Source organism: Heloderma suspectum, chromosome 4, assembly GCF_057233095.1.
Source record: "Heloderma suspectum isolate Gila_16-S chromosome 4, 16-S_ref, whole genome shotgun sequence".
Taxonomy (NCBI): Eukaryota; Metazoa; Chordata; class Lepidosauria; order Squamata; family Helodermatidae; genus Heloderma; species Heloderma suspectum.
In genome coordinates this window covers 280979015-281003777 of record NC_139461.1, presented here as the reverse complement: position 1 = coordinate 281003777, position 24763 = coordinate 280979015, and the positions used below count along the sequence as shown (strand labels likewise).

Here is a 24763-nt window from a genome sequence, read left to right as displayed (position 1 = left end):
GACACGGAAAGGAGGCGTGGCGCCCGTTTGGCGCACAAGCAATGGCCGCCTCCCGTAGACCCAAGGGAAAGAGGGAGAATCTCTCCCTAGCCAATATGTTCAGGGTCTTCAAGTGACTCTCCTTCAAATGGGGATCAACTGCCTACTCGGCGCATAGGCCAATCTGCTGTTCCTTGCTTAGTCGCTGGAGATTATCATCTGAAAGAGGCATTAAGTTGTAAAAGGATTAAAGCCTTGAAAAGAATCCTTTCATCTGTGTCTTGAGTTGGCTATTGGAGTCTACTGAAAGAGGCCGCTAGGGCGCCTCTTGACACTGGGCAACCATGTAAGCCCCACCCCTGCACACCCAGCAGCCACTTAGACCATCACATGTTGAGCATGAAGATCTGAAAAGGTCTCTGTAAGTGTGTCCAGCTGAATGCACTTACAGAGCCCTTTTCAGGTTTTTGCACTCAACAGAGCCCTTTTCAGAACTTTCCATTCAATGCCTGGGTTAACACAGCACGACAAGTCAGAGTACAGGTTAAGTATGTATTGCATCTGGGTTGTTGTTGAACTGTGGACTGTTGTTGAATTGTGGGTTGTTGTTAAGCACAAACAACCCATGAGGAGAACCCATGATTTGTTGTTGGGTTGTGAACTCAGATGGCGGAATATGGGAAGAGCGGCGAATTGGGCCTGCCACTTCTTGGTCCTGCCAGCTGGCCAGCCACACAGGCAGCCAACAGAACCAAGAAGCGGCTGCTCACTCACTCATGCTCGCCCAGCTGGCTAGCCATGAAGGCAGCTGGCAGGACCCAGACGTGGCCGTTCACACCCTCCTGCTTGCTTGCTCCTGTCAGTGGAGCGGCAGCAGCAGCTTGCTTGAGATGGCAAAATTCCTCAGGCTGGGCTTGTATCCAAGGTGTACCTTAGATAGCTCCTTTAGAGTTCTGACTGGTTCTGACTGAAACCCAAAGTTGATCAACGCCCCACTGACATCGGGGCCACCAGCCTCCACTGGTGCCAATGTAGAAGTAAGATTCAACTGACAGACTGGTTAGCTTCCATTCATGGAATGTGGGGTGGGCACCATCTTGTCCTTCATTGCTGGCAGCGAAATGGCTTGGGCTGCCCCTGAACAGGCTTCAGGAATCTCAACCTCTCCTCTCCACTTTCTCTGATGAACCATTTGAACCGAGTATCCTGAATCTCTCACTTTCTGACACAAGCCTGGAACCTTCTCCCTCAGAATCCCTGCACTCTACTTCCTCTGACTAAGGCCTAGTTGATAATTGTTTTCTCAAAGTTTTACTTAGCAACTGGGTGGGAGAAGGAAGGAATCCTGCTTCACTGCCACCTCTTTGAACAGGATTGTGCCTTACAATCAATTTTCACTCGATTTTAACACAAAAATATCGCATCCAAAAATCGATAACCTATACTTTAAAAAAAAAAAATCTACATGTGATGTCTGCAAAAGGTTCCAGTGTGCAGAGCGGGAAGTTTCTGTGCTGGTCATGTAGAGGCGAGTTCTAAAATCAATCGTTTTGTGGTTCAAGCATTTCTGGATATTAGGGATGGGAGACAATTTAATTTGGTCCGCATTTTTATGCAAACTGAACTTATTGGCACTTCCTGGAGTAATAAGTGGATCAGAACGTCCTTTGGATTGTGCACGTCTCCAAATTTTGTGATGCAGTTGCCAGCTCAGTTGTGTACAAAATGCGTACCTAAGGAGGAAATTATGTACCAAAACAAATGCTAATTTTTGAGCTTGCTTTTTTTTAAAGTGCAGACTGAAGTGGAAGTTAAATGGAACTGAAAACTGACACAGGCCAGAAACAGACTGATATACCCCTTCCTGCCAGATGTGGTATCTTCTGATCTTGAAATCATGCTTTCTAATTTCAGATGTGTTGAGAGTTGCTGTGGTTACTCAGCATTGAGGAAAACTTGCTTTGCACATTCTCAGAGGATTTCTCTTTTTTATTATTGCTTTCAAATAATAATTCAGTACAGACTTTTTTCCAACACCTATGCTTTTGTGTTCAAGATTTTCCACCCATATTGGCTTCTCATATACTCATATCACTCTTCCTGCCATCATCACACATCCTTACTAAAATATTAATAGCTCAGTAGATGCATCAATACCAGGTTCAGAATGAAGCAAGCAACATAGAGCAGATTGTTGCAAAATAAGCAACTGTTCATAATTTTTTATTCATGTGGTCGGTTTTAGGTTTGGATTTCTTTTCCCTTTTTCTTCTTTTAGTCCAAAAATCTAATTTATTTTCATTTTGTACGATATATGAATTACTTGATTCAGAGCTACCAACAATAAATCTATACAGCTTTGATTCACTGGATTCCTTCTCGACTTCCCCTGCGTGGGGCTGAGGGCAATGTGTGTGGTATGATCAACCAGCACTATCCATCCCATTGGGAAGCCATGGGGATTTAATGCTCCATTCAGTTTTTCACCTGTGAAAACAAGGATTGTTCTGGGTGTGGGTGAAATGTCTATGCCTCAGTTTTTCTACTGGGGGTGTCTGCCTCCTCTAACAAGCTCTCATTCATCAGCACACTCAAACACTCCAATTGTTCAGTCTCTTGGAGCAGGGGAATGAGTTGGGGTAGGGAAACAAGTTTATTTCTTGGTATTTCCCAAGAGGAAATTTCAGGGAAAATGTATGAAATTGTTTTTTTACAGCTCACTGAGTCACTTTGCTTACGAACAAGTGGTGTAGGGTGTGTGTGGCGGGAGAGCACACTCATACCTGCAGAAGGATTAGGTGATAGAATCATGACATGAAAGTAGATTGTATTCAAAAATGGGAATACTATTGTTGAATTTCCCCAATGTAAAAAAAATCTGCAACTAAAAAAATTAGCACATGGGGAGGGGGAGGTCTAGTCTAGCCTGCTCCCTACTATGATCCTTTTCTATTTGCATGTGATTTTCACACAGGAGAGCAATCAAAAATATGATTAACACTCAACCTATGTAAAGGCACAGCCCATTCCACCACTTCTAATGGGCTCAAGTTACAGGAAGCCACATTCCAGCTGAACGTCAGGAGAAACTTCCTGACTGTTACAGCAATACAACAATGGAACCCATTACCTAGGAAGGTAGCAGGCTCTCCCACGCTGGAGGCCTTCAAGACGAGGCTGGACAGCCATCTGTCAGGGATGCTCTGACTTGGATTCCTGCGTTGAGCAGGGGGTTGGACTCGATGGCCTTGTAGGCCCCTTCCAACCCTACGATTCTATGATTCTTTGATTCTGTACTCTGTCACCTCATTCTTCTGGATGTGTAGACCAGGCACTAAATGCAGGGCAGAAGGAGAAAGAAATCAGACCCACTGAAAGAACCTTGTTTCCTATAACTCCAGATATCCACTTTATTTTCAGTCTGGGTGTATTTAGAGCTAGACTGATTTCTAGATGGAACCAGTGTGTAGAATTAATCCTTCAGTTACTAGTTATTTATGAACATTCTCCTAATGTTCAACCAAAATCTACCTTCTTATAACTTAAGCCTATTAGATCCCTCTTGGGACAGCAAAAAATGTCTTTACCCTCTTCTATGCAACAGCCTTTCAGGTATTTAAAAACTGCTGTCACCTCATTGTGCTACACGTGAAGATCCCTTGCATTTGTAGGCCTCTTCAGAGTGGAGGAGCAGGAAGCACTAATGGCTAGTAGGGATGCCAGAGAAATCCACAACAGAATCCAGTGAGTTTGGATTTCTATGAATCCAACACATGGATTCCACAGCAGACCAGCTTTTCCCAAGTCGCATGGATTCTGCGGAGTTATGGACTTTTTTTTTTTTTAACTTTCCAGAATTTTACACAAATTTAATCATAGAAAAATGCATTAAAAAAAACCACACCCACCGAACATGCACATTTTCCCCATAGACTAAAACATGAAAATGCGCATTTTTAGGGAGACTTGCTCATTTTCACAAGTGCAAATTTGCCCAAATTCAGGAAATTGGAAAAAATCCAGTGCCACCAATGAGGGGATGATGGAATGAAAGGCACCTGACAATCTGCAAAACACATGTTTACAAAATCCATACATCCCTACTCATAGCACTGCTGACTCGGCTTGGATAAGTATGTGGAGCTGGGTCTTAGCATCAGTGGACAAGACACTGCACTGACAGCCTTTTGTCTGATCTTATTCTATAGCTGCTGCACCGCACAGCAGGGGTGGGTGGGAATTAAGCTCTTAAGTCTGTAGGTGCAAATCCAGACATTATTTTCCAAGGCCCCCAATGGGAAGAAGACATAAGCAGATAAGAAATCTTCAGCAAGTTTATTAGTCAGGTTAAAAATTTACATATATAAAAAAGATGTTTATTTAAAAATACGACTACCTTGCCCTGCTTTCAGAGAGAAAGATCTATACACACACGCATATATAGAACTTTTTACAAACTGTTTTATTTTTTTTAGGTGGGGGATAATGACAATTTCTCCATCAATACTATCAAAGTCAAATTAGGACTCAGGGCAGAGTGTTCCAATCAAAAATGTCCCAGCTCAGTTTTGGGGAGCATCTTATTCTAGTTATATTTATAAAACTATAATTGTTAAAACTATATTTCCTTTAAAAAAGCAGGTATTTGCGTGCGACTGAAGCAGAAAGCTTTAGACAAAGAAGCGGCAGGTGCTAGTGTTCACAGTGAGGGGTAACAAGGGAGACAGCAGCACAGTCTTCTGTCTGAGAATGTTAGAATTCTCTCCTTCTAACTGCTGGCCCTAAAAATAAAATTTAGCAAGGAAGGGGCTCTGTTTTCTAAGCAGGAATTTTGCCACCTGGGGCTCTTGGGTTTAGCCTCAGGAAAGAATCCACAAGTGTTGACCAATCCCAGCAGCTCTTGATGATGCTGTCACTGTATGTCTCACTTCCTGTTCATGCTCTGAAGTGTCCACCTGTTGGGGCTGAACTGGTTTTGTCACAGCTTAGCCCAACTGTCCATCTCAGGCAAAGGGAAAAAAATTATTCCAACTTAAGGTTTTTTGTTTTATTTTTTAAAAACCCTAGGAAAGAAGGGGGCAGTTTCACTTCCCCTCAGGATCCTGTGATATAAGAACAGATGATCATTTACAACAGGTCTGGAAATGCCTATGATGAGCTACAGGCCGCATCTGTGCCCCAAATGTAGGGTGGTTGTCCATGGCGATCATTTTTTGCCAGCAATCTGGTTTTCCAACTGGTCAAGTCGGGCAGTCATCTGGGCAAGTGGTTGCATTAAGGAAGACAATACATAGCTCATGTGGACAGTCATTTAACGCTGAAGGGAAGGCAATTGAAGACCACAGCGGAAGGTAAGTAGAATGAAAGCAGAACGGAATATAGGAAAAGAGTTGCCTGGACAACTAGCAAGCCTGGGCCAATATCCAGTTGCCCCACCCAATAGCATTAGCTGGTGCAACGGGTTTTCCAGGGAATCCTGTCACACCAGCTAACAACTGTTAGCATTACGCTAGAAGTCCCTTATGCCAGCACAAGATTTACATTAGCACTAGTGTCCAATTGGATACCGCCCATTAAATGGAGATTACATCTTCCCTTTGCGTGCAGGAGCTTTCTCCAGTTTGTGGAGCTTTGACCCTTTCAAGCAGTTGCCTTTGAGACTAAATCCTGAGGCAATTCAAAGTCTTTTCAGAATGACCAGTTAAGGTCCCATCTTTTCATGTTACATTGACAGCATGGGAGCCACTACGTCATTGTTCCTTCTCACACCGTGTTATGTGTGAGCTCCCCATATATGACTGCTTCTGACATTACCTTTGTGGTATGACTAGCCAATGTGATGTGGCTCTAGCTTCAGCTGGAAAGGAAATAAAGAAGTGGCCCTTTGAAACCAGCAGCTATCTGTTTTGTCTTGCATGTGCACCTTGGCTCTTTGTAGTTTTTTCCCTCTCGGATATTTGTTACAGTCGTATTCTGCCTTTCCTACAAGGAGGTCTCAAGGTGGAAATGAGATGTTCAGTCAGCAAACAGGTGGTCTCATTGCTACATTGGCTTATATAATGGGAATGTGGGGTAGTACTTGCAGGGGGAAAATCTGTGTGGAGAGGGGGTGGCGGTTTTCCTTCTTGATCTCTAGTTTTACTCTCGGGGGCCTATTTTTGCCTAAACAGTAAGCTTTGTAACCGAGTGGAGATTTCTGCCCTGCTTTCCTCCCATCCAAACCCATCACTCAAGCAGCCACCAGATCACCTTTGCTCCCCTGGAATCCTGCATGGCAATTACTTGGATGTAACTGCTCGATGTTCAGCATAAGGTTTGCCACATTTGTTGGGGTATGACAGTGAGCACTTACCCTCATCTCTAGCTTTTAAGTGTCCAATTCCTTTTGAGAATATGCCTTCTAAAACCCAAGGAATGGGATATTCAACATGGCAAATTCAAATCCTGCCAAAATAGGAATTAGAGCAACACTCCTGTTTGATGTGGCTGCTATATAACTTGCTTTGTGAAAGTTACACCGAAAAGGATATTTTTATCAGTGAGGTCTTCCAGGATTGCAATAGTGTTTGACTGGAACTGTACAAGGGCCTCGCATTCACATGGGTTACGGAATTCAGTTTCCCCTTTGCCCTCCTCTGAAATATCATAAAAATGCATTAGAAAAACAATCAGACATCCTCTGTCAATACTCAACATCACCTGAGGCCCCTGACTCCACAGGAGACTCTTCTCTGAGCTGACTGGATATGACCATTTCCTTTATGCTGACTCCAGAACAATGTACAAAAAAGGGCCACAGCTGTAAAAACCAATAAGAAATTAGTGAACAAGCACACAACTGTAAATGGGTCAGGTAATGCTAATATAATGTTGTAACAATATGAAAACACACAATGAACATAGTGGGTGTTAGTGATCTATTTCAAATAGGATCGCTGTTGGAACAATATAATTATACATATGAAAACAATGTGAATACAATCGTACATATATTGGAAGATAACAGAAGCATCTGTATCACAGGTATATACATATTAATATTATAGTTTGTTCAAAGGATCTTACAGTCTATCCAAAAAGTCTTTACAAGAATCCAGTGTAATCCTGTTTTGCATATGAGTTGCTTCTTCAGATAAATAATAACGTCCTTAAACTCAACAAAAACACCGTGGCTGTGTAATCTGAATAGTTTTTTGAATGAGGCTGCTTAATCCGCTGGCACAGTTTTCATTTTATCTCATAGAGTTTCACAGAGCTCAAACCACAGGCTGATAATTTCTCCTTCTCTAACATTGGTAAGCTGAAAAAAAACAAAAAAACACTGCTGACTCAACTTACCAACGTTAGATCAGGAGAAATTATCAGCCTGTGGTTTGAGCTCTGTGAAGCTCTATGAGATAAAATGCAAGCTATGCCAGTGGATTAAGTGGCCTCATTCGAAAAACTATTCAGATTACAGTACTGCCACAGCGTTTTTTGTTGAGTCTAAAGATGTTATTATTTATCTGAAGAAGCAACTCATATGCAAAACAGGATTACACCGGATTCCTGTAAAGACTTTTTGGATGGACTGTAAGATCCTTTGAACAAACTATAATATTAATATGTATATACCTGTGATACAGATGCTTCTGTTATCTTCCAGGATATGTATGATTGTATTCACATTGTTTTCATATCTATAATTATATTGTTCTAACAACAACCCTATTTTAAATAGATCACTAACACCCACTATGTTCATTGTGTGTTTTCATATTGTTACAACATTATATTAGTATTACCTGACCCATTTACAGTTGTGTGCTTGTTCGCTAATTTCTTATCAGCTCCAGCACAATGCCAGGGGAAAGTTAAAGACAACTGAAATGTGAGAAGCAATTAGCCGTGTGTGTGTGTGCGCACGGTAAAAATTGTCCAGGGGCTACAATTATGACCTGAAAGAAGTGAGGAAAATAATTATTTGCTTGCAACAGACGCCTGTATGACCTTGGAGGAGACACCACGGCTGGCATGTGCAATTGTTCTAACTCACTGATAGCGTGTGCAAGCACAGCCTGCTGAGGTCAGTCAATATGTTTAAAATTGAGCCACTTGATAGCAATATTTTTGCCACATGTAGTACTTGAGAAGTTTTGTCCATAAGTTATTCCACAATGGGGTTGTGCTAAAGGAGGTAAGAAGCTAAACCACAGCTCAGCTTCTGGGTAGACCAAGTCTTAGGAACAGGTTTTGTATACTACCTAACACCCTGTGAAAATCATAGTACTGAGATTCTCAGATGATACATGGCATCTGCAGCGGCAGAAAGTCTATTTTCCATGTGCAAGACGGATACAGCAGAAGATGAAACTTAAGGACAAAATCTGTAGTAAAGTCTTCTCATAAACAACACAGAATTAATTCTACCGAACTTCTATTGTCCATAGGCTGTAGGCACAGAGTGTAATCAGGTCCAAATAAAACTAATTTTGCGCACAGAATCTACGTATGTTTGCCTGAATAGGTGGTGATGTGCACAATAAGATTCATTTTTAAAAGAAATCTGATACAGGTGGTGGGGTAAGACAGCCAAATCATTGCAAAATGTTTGGCTGCAGGACTGCTCATAATAATAACTGACTCCTCCTTTTAGGAGGAAACTAAAATAGTAGTAGTAGTGCAAAATAACCTGGATACTAAGGATTAGATGCAGAATGCACCATTTATGCATGGGATTTACTGGAACATGTCATTCAAGAATTTGATGGTGCAGGCATAACAGTAAAGGATTTTGCTTTTCCCCAGATCCCACCATCACTTACCAGGACAGATGTTGAGTTTGAGATTGTCAACAATATGGGTCATGGTGTTAAAGTCTGCCGAGTATGAGAAGTGCTGTTCCACTGGCTGAGAAGCAATTTCTCTCAGTTCCTCCTCAACAGCTTTACCAACGCCAACCGCAAACATGACAATCCCTGCATTCCAGAAACATACAATGGATCAACGTTTAGGTGTCTGTAGGATACAAGCAGTTCAGTTTGGTAGGACTTTGGCCAGTTGATTGAACCAGTGGAGGCTGGTGGCTCCAATGTCAGTGGAGCAATGAATCCATTCCCAGTTTCAGTCAGAATTCTAAAGGAGCTATCCAAGGTGTTGGATGGCTGACTGAAACCTAGAGTGGATTCACTGCCCCACTGACATCGGCGCCACCAACCTCCACTGGTTTGAACCTCAGTAACAGAGCTATGGAATGGTATTTATACAAAGTAGAGGAAGACCTTGGCAGCAGCATCTTAAATATAGGTATCAGTCACAAATATTTTACCAATAAGGGCATCAGAGGTGACCTTGGGGCTGCAACCAAACTAGTTGCTGGTTTAGAAGAATTAGAATATCTACACCCTTAGTTTTTAAATTGGTCACAAAAAGAGACAAAGTCTCAGGATGTTGGAAAAAAAATAGTTTTATTCCTCGATGTAGTTCAACTCGTTTCGGCCCTCTACCATATACTTTGGGCCTTCAGAGGTTAAGATTGTTGACAAATTGCCTGCAGAGATCTCTGAAATGATAAATCTCCAAGATATGTCTCCTGCGATTTGTGGGGAGACATACCTTTTCAGAGGTCTCTGCCAGCAATTTTAAAAATCTTACCCCTAAAGAAGACCCAAAATATATGGTAGAAGGCTGAAACATGTTGAGCTACTTTGAGGAATAAAACTGTTGCCAGGTTTTTCAACATCCTGAGGCCTCGTTTCTTTTTGCCATTGGGTTATTTTGGATGTTCTCCAAAGGTTTTTTCTGACCTTAGTTTTTAAACAACAGACAAATTCTGAACTGTACAAGGGCTGAAAAGCCAGCCCCACTGGCTCCACCTTCTAACATGTTCTTGCATGAGCCAAGACAAAGGCAAAACGTTTTTAAATCCCATCCCCCAGTATGAACAGGAACAGACATTTTGGCAAATTTCCCCCTATTGCCCCTCTGATGGCACTCTGACAGAGGGTTGATGTACTTTATTTCAGTAGTCAAGCTGTTGCAGAGGTGCACTCACTACTAGTGTACAAACTTCTCTGCAAGACTAAACTCAGAAGAAACTAGTTCTTTGTGGCTAAAACTGTCACAGGGCATCTCTACACCAGCCTAAAATCCTGCATTTAAAACAGGGCTTTCTGCTTCCATTTTAAATGCAGGATCACGACGACTCCCTTTTTCACATGCTTCCTTTTCCCACACCCCCTTCCCCCTCCTTCTCCCCGTAGCTGAGTCTTCCATTATCTTTCACTGATCTCACTCCTCTTCTTGCCACTTTTCCTCTTTTCACGGAGGGAACTCAAGCGGAACACAACAGGGTAATTTGATAGCTCATTATCTGCAGTCTATTTAAAAATGGAACAAAGGGCATTAAGTGCAGGAGGCACCTTGAATGATCACAGCGTCATGTAAAGAGCCCGCAAACTTCCGTGAAGGACAATCTCAATCGCAGGATAAAAGCTCAGCATGAAGGAGCCCACAGAGAGCTCTAGGTCAGTTTTTCCTCTTCGGCAAGCTCTAAGTCACAGCAGAAGAAACGCAGGCAGAGAGATGCTGCTTAAACATCTCTCTTCCACATCTCAAAAACGACCTCAATCCTTGAGATCATCTGGTGAGGCTTTCATGGTGGTGTCACATACTTCTGAGGTCTGCTCCACAGTTGTTCAGAGCAGGGCATTTAGTGTAGTGGCACCCATTATGTGGAATAATCTTCCCCCTGACTTTAGACATGTGCCAACACTTTTTATTTTTAGGCGGTTGTTGAAGACCCATCTGTTTATGCAAGCGCTCCCTGTGTAGTGTGGCCTACCATCTTATGTAGCTACAACTTATGTATTTGTCTTTATTTTTATATTTCTATGATTTCTGTACACGGCTTTGAAATATTTAGATACAAGTGACTTGTACTCAATACTCATGAATAAATGAATGAATGAATGAATGAACTTTCCTAAGCTGTTTTTATACTCACAGGGGGAAAGGTATGAGGTTCCTGTAACTTCCCTGTATAGTTTCCTTTGAAGATGAAACACAGGGATGGTGTTTTGTTTTTAAAGTGCTGCATACATACTCATTAAATTAAAAAATACATCCATCTGTCCCCTTTTATTAAAAAAAAGTTATTTTAAAAACTGGGGGATGGTGATTTTGAGCCCAAAAAAAGACTGGGGACAGATGGGGGGGGGGAATCAAGCAGCTTCTCTCTGCCTACCCTTCCTCCAGTCTGACTCACAGCCTGCCCACTGACTTTGCTTTTAAAAAAAATAATAGAGGAAAGAAACACAGAACCATGCAACTCGTAGGCTGAGTGTCAGTTTGCAGCCAAAACCAGTGTACATGGTGCGGTCTGGCTGGAACACTAGTGACAACGTGAACTCGCCTTCCCCCTCCTCCTACAGTAGTTGTTCAACAGCTGAAAAATTAATGCTACTATTGTAAAACGAGAGATGGTTGAATGTACATTTAATTATAAATGTGCATAGAGTCAGTAAAAAAAGAGGTGGATAGACATAGCTTTGATGAGAAGGAAGCAAGAGCTTCCAGACATAAGACTGGCAAAGGCTGAAGCCTTCTTTTTTCCCCTTCCCTTTTTTTTTAGGTTTAACTGCAAAACCCAAGCTGCCTGTATTCTTCTGGGCAGAGATCAGAAAGACTACTATACTGTCGCTTCTCTGCATCTCTAGGAGTTCTGTAACTGATGAGAAAGGAGCACAGCGGCCTCACTTCTTTTAGGCACAGTAACCTGAGACTCTATGCATTTTCCTTTTGGCAATAACAGGAGGAAACCAGAAAAATCACCAATTAGCCACAAATTCCTAACATGGCCCAGAAACAGAGAGGCAGATCAATTGGCCGGAATGCTCCAGCAAGCTTTTGGTTCATCTGCCAAAAGTGGAGGAGTTTTTGCCCATATAACTTTACCCAGGCCATTAAAGGCAGGCGCTGCCATGCCAGACAGTCTGCCTATCTATGACACAGACTCAAAACTGGCTTGAAGAGTCATTCTCTCTCCCAGTGGAACTGTAATTCTGTGCTAAAGGGACTTGGGATCTCTAACAGTCCATTTTCAGCACCTTCACCAAGTTGCAAGTCCCAGGATTCCTTAAGGAAGCCATGACAGTTCAGCAGACATAAAACCAGTATCAATTTGTAGCGCAGCTGGTCAGGACCATTACCAATGTTAATGCTAAGCAAGTGTGGGCGATATCTGTGCTTCCTAAAAAGAAGATGACAAGACCATATCTTAGTAGCAAAGTGTATGCTTCGCATGCCAACAGTTCCAGGTTCAATCCCTGGTATCTCCAGTTAAGAAAGGATCAGGTAGCAGAAGATGTGATAGTCCTCTGCCCCTCCGCCCCCTAGACCAGGGGTCCCCAACGCAGTGCCTGTAGGCGTCATGGTGCCTGTGAGTACTTCCAATGGTGCCTGTGAAGGGGTGTCAAATGTGCTGCCTATGGGCACCCACATTTTTTCCCACATTTTAAAAATATACATACATGGATTTGTATATAACACATACAACTTTCTAGCAATTGTACATAGGCTTCAACAAAAGCAGACCAAATATCCAAATAAGTATCTGTTTGAAGGTGCAGCTATTTGCTACCCATTCAAATACTGAATGTGTTTTAAGGTCTTCAATCTATTTCATTATAGGAGGTGAGTGTTTATCATTTAGGCAAAATGATAACAGATGACAAAGAAAAGGCAGAGGTGCTCAATTCCTATTTTGGCTCAGGCTTCTCCCAAAAGAGGGTCTATGACCCCGCCGGCAAAGGCAAAGTACAGGCTGAAGGGGCAGGATTGCAGCTTGAGATCGACAGGCATATGGTCAAGGAACACCTAATTACTTTGAATGAGTTCAAAACTCCAAGGCCAGATGAACTGCATCCTAGAGTAATAAAGGAACTGAAGAACAGAAGAACTCTCAGAACCACTGTCTATTCTCTTTGAAAAATCATAGAGGATGGGTGAAGTGCCAGATGATTGGAGGAGGGCTAATGTTGTCCCTATCTTCAAAAAGGGTAAAAAGGAGGAACCTGGGAACGACAGACCAGTCAGTCTAACATCAATCCCTGGGAAAATTCTGGAGCAGATTATAAAGCAATAATCTTGCTTTATATACTTTATATACTATAATCCATTGTAAACACCTTGAAAACAATGCAGTGATTACTCGAAGCCAACATGGATTTGTCAACAGCAAATCCTGCCAGATGAATCTGATCTCATTGTTTGATCAAATAACCAGCCTTGTGGACTGTGGGAATGCTATAGACATAATATACCTTGACTTCAGCAAAGCTTTCAACAAAGTGCCCCACGATATCCTGATGAGCAAACTAGCTCAAAGTGGGCTAGATGAAACAACGATCCGTTGGCTACAGAATCGGACTCAAAGAGTGCTTATCAATGGGACCGTCTAAAACAAGGGAGAGGTAACGAGTGGGGTACCGCAGGGCTCAGTCCTGGGCCCAGCGCTCTTCAACATTTTTATTAATGACTTGGAGGAGGAGGTGCAGGGAATGCTGATCAAATTTGCAGATGACACAAAATTAGGCGGGATAGCTAATACTTTGGAAGACCGAAACAGAATTCAAAGTGATCTTGATAGGCTGGAGCTCTGGGCAGAAAACAACAGAATGAAATTTAATAGGGATAAATGCCAAGTTCGGCACCTAGGAAAAAGAAACCAAATGCACTGTTACAAGATGGGGAATACTTGGCTCAAAAATACTACAAGCGAGAAGGATCTTGGAACTGTTGTAGATCACAAGCTGAATATGAGCCAACAATGTGATGTGGCTGCAAAAAAGGCAAATGCTATTTTGGGCTGCATTAATAGAAGCATCGCTTCCAAATCCGGGGAAGCACTAGTTCCCCTCTAGTCAGCACTGGTTAGGCCTCATCTGGAGTAGACTATATTGGGTTAGATCAGGGGTAGCTCTTCAAATGTTGTTGGGTGCAGCTCCCCTCACCATTGACCAGGCTGGCTGAAGCTGATGGAAGCCACATGGAGGGGGAAGGGTGGTGTGAGCTGCCAGGAGGGCAAAGCCACAAAGAGCGCAAGCCACCACCACCCTCCCCCTCTTCCCCCTTTCCCCCTTGCAAGCTGCCTCCATCTGCCTTCCCCTCAATACCTCATTCTTTGTGCAACAGAGGCACTGGTGAGGTGGCCCTGGAAACTACCACTAGCACTGCAAGGCAGGCAATCTCCAGGGCTACCTCCCTACCAATATCTCGCTGTCATGGAGGACCCCTCAGAATGAGGGGTGGAGCAGCTGCTGCCACCACCCTATGCCTCATTCTGAGCAAGGCATCAGCTGGGCTGCACTCCAGGGAGCTGCCAAGCACTCTCCTGTTGAGGCCTTTGACCCAACAGGAGGGTGGCTGGTGCAGCTCTTCAGAACCACCACCGCCACCCACCTATGCCTTACTCAGAGTGAAGCACAGGACAGGTGACGGCCGCTGTTCCCGAAAGCTGCAGTGGCTACTTTTCTGCTGCAGCATTTGCCACAGCAGGAGAGCAGCCAGTGGAGCTCTCCAGAGCAGCCACCTGCCCTGTGCCTAACTTTGAGAAGCAGACGGCAGCAGCATCAGAACCCATGGTTCTCCCAGCAGCCGAGTGTGCGGGATCAGGCACCCTTTCAGACCTGCCCCCTAAGGTAGGGGATTCATCCCACCTCATGGGAGGGCAGGCCCTGTTTTCAGCCCTTTAGTTTTGTTTTAAATGTATTCTTGTATTTTTAGATCTTTACACCGCTGCTGGCTTTTACTCTGGTTTTTTAATTTGTTTTTATTGTGCTTTAAACTTTCAAAGGTTTTATATTTTATCATGCTGTAGTTGGCGGTTTTAACTTTTGTGAACTGCCCCAATGTGCTTTGGCTACTGGACGGTATAGATAATAAAGAAACAAACAAACAAACAAACTCTGCAACATCTCTCTCTCTCTCTCTCTCTCCCCCTCTCTCTAAAAAGTTAGGAATTCCCTTAGTGCAATGTTCTTTCAGGTATTTAGGTGTTCAAGTTACAAGAAAATTTTCCAAATCCTTTACTTATAATTATGGCAAACTATGGAAAAAAGTTAAGAACAATCTGAATAATTGGAGTGAAATCCTATTCTCACTTTCAAGTAGAATTTCTTTAATAAAAATGATTAAAATTTACAAATTTACTCCTAAAATTTACATATTTATTTTACATACTTCCCACTGAAATCCCACCACAATGGTTCAAAATTTGGCAGCAAAAATTGGAGTTTTTTATTTTTAAAAAGAAGAAACCCCGAATAACCAAGACTCTTCGGTATAGACTTATTAGAGAGGGAGGTTGAGGGATCCCATGTTTAAAACTTTATTATGAAGCATTCCGGATCCGCCATTTGCTCTCCATATTGGCAGTTAGGAAAGAAGAAGCAAAACAATGGGTAAGAATACCGGAATCTTTGTTACAGAAGGAAATTTTTTATACTATACCATATATTAAAAAAAAACAAATAAAACAGAGTATGCAAATTCTTCATTTGACATTAAAATCAGTTTGGAAAGTATGGAAATTTCGGAAGGAAAAATTGATTCCTGGGATTTCTCCTCTTATCCCCATCAGCAGACACTCAGATTTTCATTCCAATGATAAATTAATAATTTTAAAAAAATTAGAAGAGGTAAATCTAGGGAAATTACAAGATTATTATGTAAACAGACAATCTCTCTCCAATAATTTACAAAATAGCAGGATAACTTGGATGATGTGGTATCAGTTTAGTTCCTTTATTAGGCAAGAAAATACAAAACAGCAAGAATGTAGGGAACTAACCAATTTTGAAAAATTAATACAGAATATTTCAGGAGAGGGAGAAGGTCTGGTTTCACATAAAATGTTAATTGAGATCGATATAGGATCTAAAATAAATTTTAAAAGAGTATAGGAAATGGAATGTAGATATTGAAGATATGTGGGATAAATTTCCTTATAAATCAGTCTCAACCAAATTTAGAGAGACAGCTTTAAAAATAATACAGAGGTGATACCTGACTCCCCTCAGGATTGCCTATATAAACAAATCATTCTCCACTAATTGTTGGAGGGGATGCAGTCAGAAAGGTACCTTTGTGCATATGTGGTGGGATTGTGAGAAAGTTGCAAAATTTTGGGAGAGGATATTTCATAGATTTCAAAAGAGATTTCTAAAATACCTGAGTTGGCTTTACTCAACCTATACTGTGGGGAAAATCAAAATATATTGAATAAAAATTTGGTAGGTTTTTTGTTAGCTGCAGCAAGATTGCTAATAGCCAGGAAATGGAAAGACGCAAAGGGCTTAACTATTGCAAGTTGGTGTAACATAACATGGGAAATTGCCCTTTCGGAAAAACTCACAGAAAAACTGAGAATTATAAAGGGTGTAAAAAAAGAAGGAATCATTTCATGTGGACTGGCGACCTTTCACTATACATACAAATATACCTGCAATGAAGACTAAAGTACCTAGTGCATTTGGAAACACTTTGGCAGAGTTGAAGAAATACGTTTATGAAATTTATGTCTTAATTATGTATTAGTTTTCATTGAGGACAATATATGTTTATACTTAAGGACTCACCTCGCTGATTGGGTTTGATAAAAAAAAAAATTCCCAGCAGGTTATTGTGGGGGGTGGCGGAAGGTTATTGTTGTTTTTTGTTCTGTATTGTTTTTGTTCTTAGTAAGCAAAAATAAAATTAAAACAATTAAAAGGAAGGAAGGAAGGAAGGATTCTTGGAAAGAGAAATTGGGGACCATCATGTCATGGATAGATATGGTGAGATATACTTCAATAATTACAAATGAATCTTAAACTCCTGATGAACTTCTGTGGATAAATATAAGGTTATTAATATATCAAAATGCCTGTGATCCCAGCTGACTGTAATTGGATTTCCTATGTAATGTTTGTGTTTAAATAAATCTAAAAAAAACCCCAAAACTCTGCAACAACCCTCCCTCTCTCTTCACCACCCCCTGTCCCCCAGCACACACACCCTCACCTGACTCCTTTGCTCGTCTGGCCCACTCTGAGATGTCATCCTGAGAGCGCCCATCTGTGAAGACCAGGCCAATCCTTGGTACATTCTGCGAAAGAGGCCGGGCACCTTCCGCCTCAGAGAAGCTGTGCTCCAGCATGTGCTTGAGGGCCAGGCCGGTCATGGTGCCCTTCTCCATGTACTGCACCCTCTGCACTGCTTTCTTGACATCAGCAGCTGTTGTGAATTTGTTGAGGGGGAACTCTGTGCGCACACGGCTGGAATACTGGACCAGCCCCACACGGGTGCCGTGAGGGGACACGTCCAGGAAGTCCACAATCTGATTCACAAACTGCTTCACCAACTCAAAGTTCTGAGGCCGGACACTCTTGGAGCCATCAATCACCAGCACCAAATCAATGTGCCCAGCTTTGCATTCTATATATAACCCAAGGAGAAAAGGGAGGGTGAAATGAATGAGACAGCATTGGCTTTGCCTTCAAAAAAGAATAAAGGACAACATTATGGATATTGCAGAAACACCCTCTAATTCCCCAAAGATCCAGTCTAGGCATCTCCAGGCTTTCAGGATCCCAGCTTCACACATCACAGAATTTATTCCCAACCCTGCAGACCTTTTGCCCCACAGATCTGTGGAGATCCCTCCCCAGTCCTAACTCCAGAGAACTGTAATTTTAAGGGGAGAAGCCAGTCTCCAGTGCTTTACCTGCTGTGCCACCACCGCTCTGGTTCCTCAGCAAACCAGACAGACTGAACTGTGGGTCAAGAAAAGCCCAGTACCCAGGCTTCCAAATTGAAAAGAAAGTAAAATATTTGGGAATCCTTCTGACAAATATGAATTGTATGCTTTTTCAAAATAACTATGTTAAAGTGTGGAATGAAATTAAACAAGACCTATCAAAATGGGGAAAATTACAGCTATCACTTTGGGGAAGAATTGCAACGATTAAAATGAATGTACTACCTAGAATGCTATCTCTGTTTCAAATGATACCCATTATTACATCGGATTTACCTTTTAAGCAGTGGCAGAGAGACATAACGAAGTTTATATGGCAAGCAAAAAAGCCAAGAGTTAAAATAAAAAATTTACAAGATGCAAAAGAAAGGTGGTTTGGGATTAAAAAGGTAAAGGTGTCCCCAACCAGTCGTGTCCGACTCTAGGGTGCGGTGCTCATCCCGGTTTCTAAGCCGAAGAGCCAGCGCTGTCCGAAGACGCTTCCGTGGTCATGTGGCCGGCATGACTGAACACTGAGGTGCACGGAACGCTGTTACCTTTCCCACCGAGGCAGTACCTATTTATCTACTTGCAATTTCTTGCTTTCGAACTGCTAGGTTGGCAGGAGCTGGGACTGAAGACGGGAGCTCACTCCGTCACGCAGCACTCGGGTCTCGAACTGCTGACCTGCCGATCTTCCAGTCTGCAGTTCAGCGTCTTAACCACTAAGCCACCGCGGCCCCTTGGTTTGGGATTACCAGACTTTAAAACCTATTTCTCTGCCTGCTGCTTGGTGTGGATGAAAGAATGGGTGACGTTGAAAAATAGAAGACTTTTAGAATTAGAAGGACATGATTTGAGATATGGGTAGCATGGTTATTTGTGGTATGATAAAACAGAAGTGAATGTAGATTTTAATAATCATTATATAAACTCTCTGGAAAAGACCCTGATGCTGGGAAAGATTGAAGGCAAAAGGAGAAGGGGACGGCAGAGGATGAGATGGCTAGATAGCATCACCGATGCAATGAATATGAACTTGAGCACACTCCGGGAGAGAGCGGAGGACAGGAAGGCCTGCCGTGCTATGGTCCATGGGGTCACGAAGAGTCGGACATGACTTAACGACTTAACGACTGAACAACAACAACAACATTAAGAATTTGGAATAAATATAAATTAAGGTTTTATCAAAAAATACCACGTTGGATATCCTCACAAGAAGCAATGCATAGAAGAGAATTTGAAAACACGCATAAATGGTTAAGATATAATGATTTATTAGAATTGTCACAAGGGGAATATAAATTAAAATGAAGGGAAAATTTATTGGAAGAAGGTAATGTCTGTCAATGGTTTTCATATTTGCAAATTAAGGAAAGGTTCAAAATAGATAAGAAGAATGGAGGATTTGAACAAATAGAATCTGAGTTTGAATCAGTGTGGTGTACAAATGATGAACATGTCACTACTAAACTGTATAAATTATTGTTAAGGTACAAGACAGAGGATGAACAAGTAAAAGATTGTATGATAAAATGGGCCCAAAATGTTGGTCATAATATATTAATGGAAGAATGGGAAACTATGTGGGGAAAAGATCTAAAATTTACCTTATGTACAAATCTTAAAGAGAATTTCTATAAGATGATGTATAGCTGGTACATGTCACCGTGTAAACTGTCTAAAATGTATAAGGGTGTTTCTGGAAAATGCTGGAAATGTGAAGACCAAGATGAAACATTTTATCATCTGTGGCAGACTTGTAAAAAAGCTAAAACATTTTGGAAACGAATACAGTCTCTAGTTCAAAGAATATTAAAGACTACTATAGAATTAAAGCCAGAAATTTTTTTACTGGGACTAATGGACAAACACGTAAAAGAGAAGGGGGGAACCCTCTTTCTCTATATGATAACGGCTGCAACATTATTGTATGCACAAAAGTGGAAGAACGCAACAATACCAACTGCGAATGAATGGATTACGAAAATGATGGAGCTGGCAGTGATGGCAAAACTTACTATTATAATTAAAGAAGGATTAATAATTAAATTTATGTCAGAATGGAAACCTTTTTTAGAATTTGTACAAGAAATAGAGACAAATGATATCTATGTATGTGGATTCTGATCTTTGAGATGGTCAACTCTCTTTTTTCTTTGTTAAAAGTTAGGAGAGAAATGAGATAATGTCTGCGAACGCAACGTATGACATAAAACTAAGATAAGAAGCAGAGAACAATAATAAGCATTTGTTGTGTAAGGGGAGCCGAAGGTAGATACCTTATAATCTTAGATATATTTTAGCGTACCCCTGTGTGTGTTGTTTTAATGATGTGTATTGCATGTCTATGTTGTTTCCTCCCTTTTTAAAAATAATAACAATAAAAAATAAAATAAAACTATTAATCAAAAAAAAGAAAAGCCCAGTACCTGCCTGAATGCTGTCGACTGATACCACGGCCCGATCAGGACTCACCATGCCCTAACAATCACCTCAGCTTCTCAGCCTGAGCAACTTGTCCATGGGAGAAGCTGCTGAACAGACTCACCTGATCACCAACCCAGCTTAAACAACATGCTCTGCCTCTGGCCCTTTGGACCCTTATCCGCCTGCGCTAGAATTCAACCACTGGCCTGTTTTAGGGACAAACCAGGCATTACTTTAAATCTGTATGTAGCAGCTACCTTTTCTTCTTTTTCATTTTTACTCTAGGGTAGATGCATGGAGTCTAACCTAGAACGCCCTCCTAACCCCGCATGCTAGGGTTCTGATCCAGATTAGCCCCTTATGCCTCCTCTTCAGTAAAATTGAAAAAAAGATGTAGCTGCTAGACAGAGTTGTAAAGTAAAACCTGTTTTGGCCCTTAGACCTTATGGTCTAAGGGCCCAGCTGCTGCCTATCTCCAAATTTGACTTAGGCTTGACATACGCCATATTCTGCACAGCCTGTATTTAATTTATTCTTAAACTGAGAAACTTCTGCTTCCCTTCACAGAATCTTTGCAGATTGCACACAATACCCTCTGTTATGACCTTGGATCCTTTTGTATAGGAGGATCAAATAATAGTTCCAAAACACCAAAACCTCTCCTCACCTCCATGCAGCATGGTTTCATTCTGTCTTCTCCATGGCCACAGTTGCACATCTCAGCACATCCAGTGTAGTAATACCAAGAAAATTAATGCATCCCCCATCATGTCCCATGAGTTCAGTCAAAATACACCAGGAACAATGATGGCTCCAAAACACCACCATTACCAGTCTGCCGTCCCTTTGAAATCATGTGTGCTATGGTTCCATGAGATGTCCTGGCTGGGAATAGTTCCAGGTACATTAAGGCACATCAAGAGCATTCCGTACTGGGCCTAGCCGCTGATACTCACTGTTACATGTCTTCTTATCTGCCTGTAGCTGCTGACCCTCCGGGCAAACGCAGTGGTAAGAGCCTGTGGTGCTGACACATTTAAATTCACATCCATGCTCTACACTATTGCAGAGGTCACTGGCTGAAACACAAATCACAGGGACAATTTCAGCTACCTATAGAGCGCATCACGTTGTGCCAGGCAGAGAACGATTAGGGAGCCAGTGTGGTGTAGTGGCAAGAGTGTTTGACTGGGAGCCAGGAGACCTGGGTTCTAGTCCCCACTCAGCCATGGAAGCTCACTGGGTGACTTTGGGCCAGTCACAAACTCTCAGGGTTGCTGTGAGGATAAAACACAGAGGAGGAGGATCATGTATGCTGCCTTGGGTTCCTTGCAAGAGGAAAAGGTGGGATATAAATGCAATAAATACATAAATACATAAATAAAATGGGGCCTTGTGGTGAAGAAGACTTGACTCTCTCAAAGACCTTTCAATGCAAAGTGAATGAGCACATTCTAAAATTCTAAAGAAATTTAATTTTAAAAATACTTATAATGGTACACTCATGCTAGTGCATCTAGAGCCAGTAGTGAAATATCCCATTCCTATCCAAAGGATGGTGAAGGGAGTACAAGCCAGTCTCACCCCCTGTACAGGTGTGGGGGGTGTGTGAACGTGTTTTCTTATTGCAAAATGAGTATACAGAGTGGCCCAAAAGTAGGTATATAGTATAATTTATTTGCATTTTATTACATTGTTTATTACATTTACGTATGTTTAACACTGTTTAATCTCGTAAGTGCTCGAAACGTATTCCATCAAAGTTGCAACATTCCTTGAACCTGTCCAGAACACTGTGACACACAGTACGACACAAATTCCGGTCCGCTTCTACTCACACATTCTCTCCCCTTCCCATCAACATTCTAAACAACTGTATACCTACTTTTGGGCCACCTGGTATTACAAAGGGAGCATTTCTCATACTCAGCATGACTTCAGACAAGATCATCTTCAAAAGAGAAAAAAGTACAAAAAAGAAAGCAAGGAGTAGCATAGAAGTTACACTGATAAAATCCCAATTGGAGTTTGAAACTGAAAGCTTGCAGCATAATCCGAAGCTTGTTCACTCAAAAATAAGGCCCACTGGGTTATCCTCTGGTAAGGGTGTATAGGACTGCAGCCTTATCCATTACAGAAGTGACTACTGGTGTCCAGGCTGGAATTAAATGTTGTTAATCAGTTACAGAGGATGGAAGAGCTGTTAATTTGACTGCAGTATACTGATTCTATGACCTGGCTTGCATGTTGTCAATAATCCATGTTTTGTTAACCACGGGTTCTTGAAAATGCAGTGGGAGCGAGTATGCACGTTGGTTCCACATAAGATTCAGCTCTGGGTTGTTGGTCCCTCAACAATTCAAGAGTTCCAGGTTCACACATCACAATAAACAACCCAGGGACAGAGCATCCCTGGGTTGTTTATCACAGCAGGAGCGTAGGAACCAGCAAGCACGATCCCACTGCATTTTCAACAACCCATCTGTAGGTTGTTGATGACCTGTGAACCACAGCTATATCTTATTAAGCCATTCCGCCTTTGTTAGTTTTTATTTTGCTTTCCAATGCTTAGCAAAACATATCCTAGTTATCACCACATATGCAAGAGTTTTCTGATGCTTCCTAGGTTTGGGCTGCAATCCTGTGTACATTTACCTGGGACTAACTCCCATTAAAGAAGACTCTTACGAGACCCCTGGACTGCAAGGAGGTCAAATCAGTCAATCCTAAAGGAAATCAACCCTGACTGCTCATTGGAAGGACACATACTGAAGCTGAAGCTCAAATATTTTGGCGAATAATGCGAAGAGAAAACTCTCTGGAAAAGACCCTGATGCTGGGAAAGACCGAAGGCAAAAGGAGAAGGGGACGGCAGAGGATGAGATGGCTAGATAGCATCACCGATGCAATGAATATGGACTTGAGCACGCTCCGGGAGAGAGCGCAGGACAGGAAGGCCTGGCGTGCTATGGTCCATGGAGTCACGAAGAGTCGGACACGACTGAACGACTGAACAACAACAACAACAACTCCCATTAAACTCAATGGGGTTTGCTTCTGAGCTGACAGATATAGGACTGCATAATTAAGAAGGCATATTAGAGGTCTTAATTGCAACTGAAGGAGTTCACTGATCATGATGATCACCATTCTCCAAAATTCTAAGGAACGTCTTTATACCATGGCCCATTAACCCTGAGCATCACAATCCCACCCACAATCCCAGTGGGTGTCTTATCTTGGACACTCCAGCTCATTTTTAAAACAGTGATCTGGCAAACCTGGGCCAAAACAGACATTACTTTAATCTGTGTCTAGCAGCTACGGGCTTCTTCACACGGAGCTTTTATCCTGCTATTGAGATTGGTTACTCACGGACGTTTGCGGGTCCTTTAGATGATGTCATCAACCTCCAGGGTGTCTCCTGCACTAAATGACCTTTATTCCACTTTTGTAAAGATTGGAGATAATGAGCTATCAAGTTACAGCGTTTGAGTTCCGCTTGAGTTCCCTCATGAAAAAAGAAAAGCCGCAATAAGACAAGCTAGACCACAGCGCCATCTAGCAGCTGTATAATGAAACATATGGAAGACTCAGATAAGGGGAGAAAGGTGGGGGGAAGGAAGCGCATGTAAAGGGAGTCCGTCATGATCCTGCATTTAAAATGGAAGCAGAAAGCCCCATTTTAAATGCAGGATTTTAGGCTGGTGTAGAGATGGTCTACATCATTTTTCTTTCATTTTTACTCTAGAGTAGGTGCAGAGGGCCCAATTCAGATAAGGAACCTCGGGTGGGGGGTAGGAAAGCTTTTAGGATCCAGATCTGGTCACCTGCACCTACTGTAGAGTAAAAATGAAACAAAAAAAGACATCGCTGCTAGATACAGATTTAAAGAAGTGTCTGGTTTGGCCCCTGGCTATTAATCAAAGGCAGATATTGCCCTCGATGCTTCAGCCCACCTGCTTGCTTTTGTGCATGTGTGTCACGAATGTGTATTGCGTCTTGCGTCACAGCCATGCACAAACAAAACTTACCCTTGCACGCCTTGCCATCAGCCTGTAGCGTGTAGCCATCACGACACCGGCAGTAGTATCCATTGAGGATGTTGACACATTCATGCTGGCAACTGTGGTTGCCGAAGCTGCAGAAATTGATCACTGAAAGAAATAGATACCAAGAAATGCTTTGCAAAGGCCACAGTTTTGGAGATCAGCACATCTGAGAGGGAACCGACCCACTGCCCAGCGAGAGACAGGGCAGGTGAGTGCCCAGGTAAGGGATTGTGGCTGTTACTTCCTGCCATCATCACTGGTTCAGGCCCTAAAGGAGAGGTGGGGACCTGCAGGCCCAGAGGCCAAATCTGCCCTGCCTGGGATCTCAACAGAGCCCTCAGGGGATCCCCAGATAGCCACACCCACTTCGCTGTGTCCCATACCCCTTTCCCCCTGACCATCAATCGCTTGGTGGCTTCCCAGCTTTTGGCAGTTTCTCCCAACCCCCAAATTCTGAAAGGCTGAAAAGCCTCTCCTAAGGCCTGGTTACTGGCAGTAAGAGCTTTAAGCTAAAATATGCTGGTATTTTTGGCCCCGTCCCCTT

The 24763-nt window shown here is 42.3% G+C and overlaps 1 protein-coding gene across 2 annotated transcripts in view; it reads right to left on the bottom strand.

Annotated features, from left to right (window-relative positions):
- Positions 1-3824: 3824 nt before the first annotated feature.
- Positions 3825-24763, bottom strand: part of MATN4 (matrilin 4) — a 56211-nt gene continuing 35272 nt past the window's right edge. For both annotated transcript variants that reach the window (XM_084853979.1, XM_084853980.1), the window contains 6 exons: positions 24202-24324; positions 21124-21246; positions 17020-17433; positions 8784-8936; positions 6510-6614; positions 3825-5244 (listed from right to left, as the gene is read on the bottom strand). In XM_084853979.1, coding sequence (XP_084710105.1) covers positions 5186-5244; positions 6510-6614; positions 8784-8936; positions 17020-17433; positions 21124-21246; positions 24202-24324 — 977 coding nt within the window. In that variant the 3' untranslated portion in view covers positions 3825-5185. The remainder of the gene's footprint in view (positions 5245-6509; positions 6615-8783; positions 8937-17019; positions 17434-21123; positions 21247-24201; positions 24325-24763) is intronic.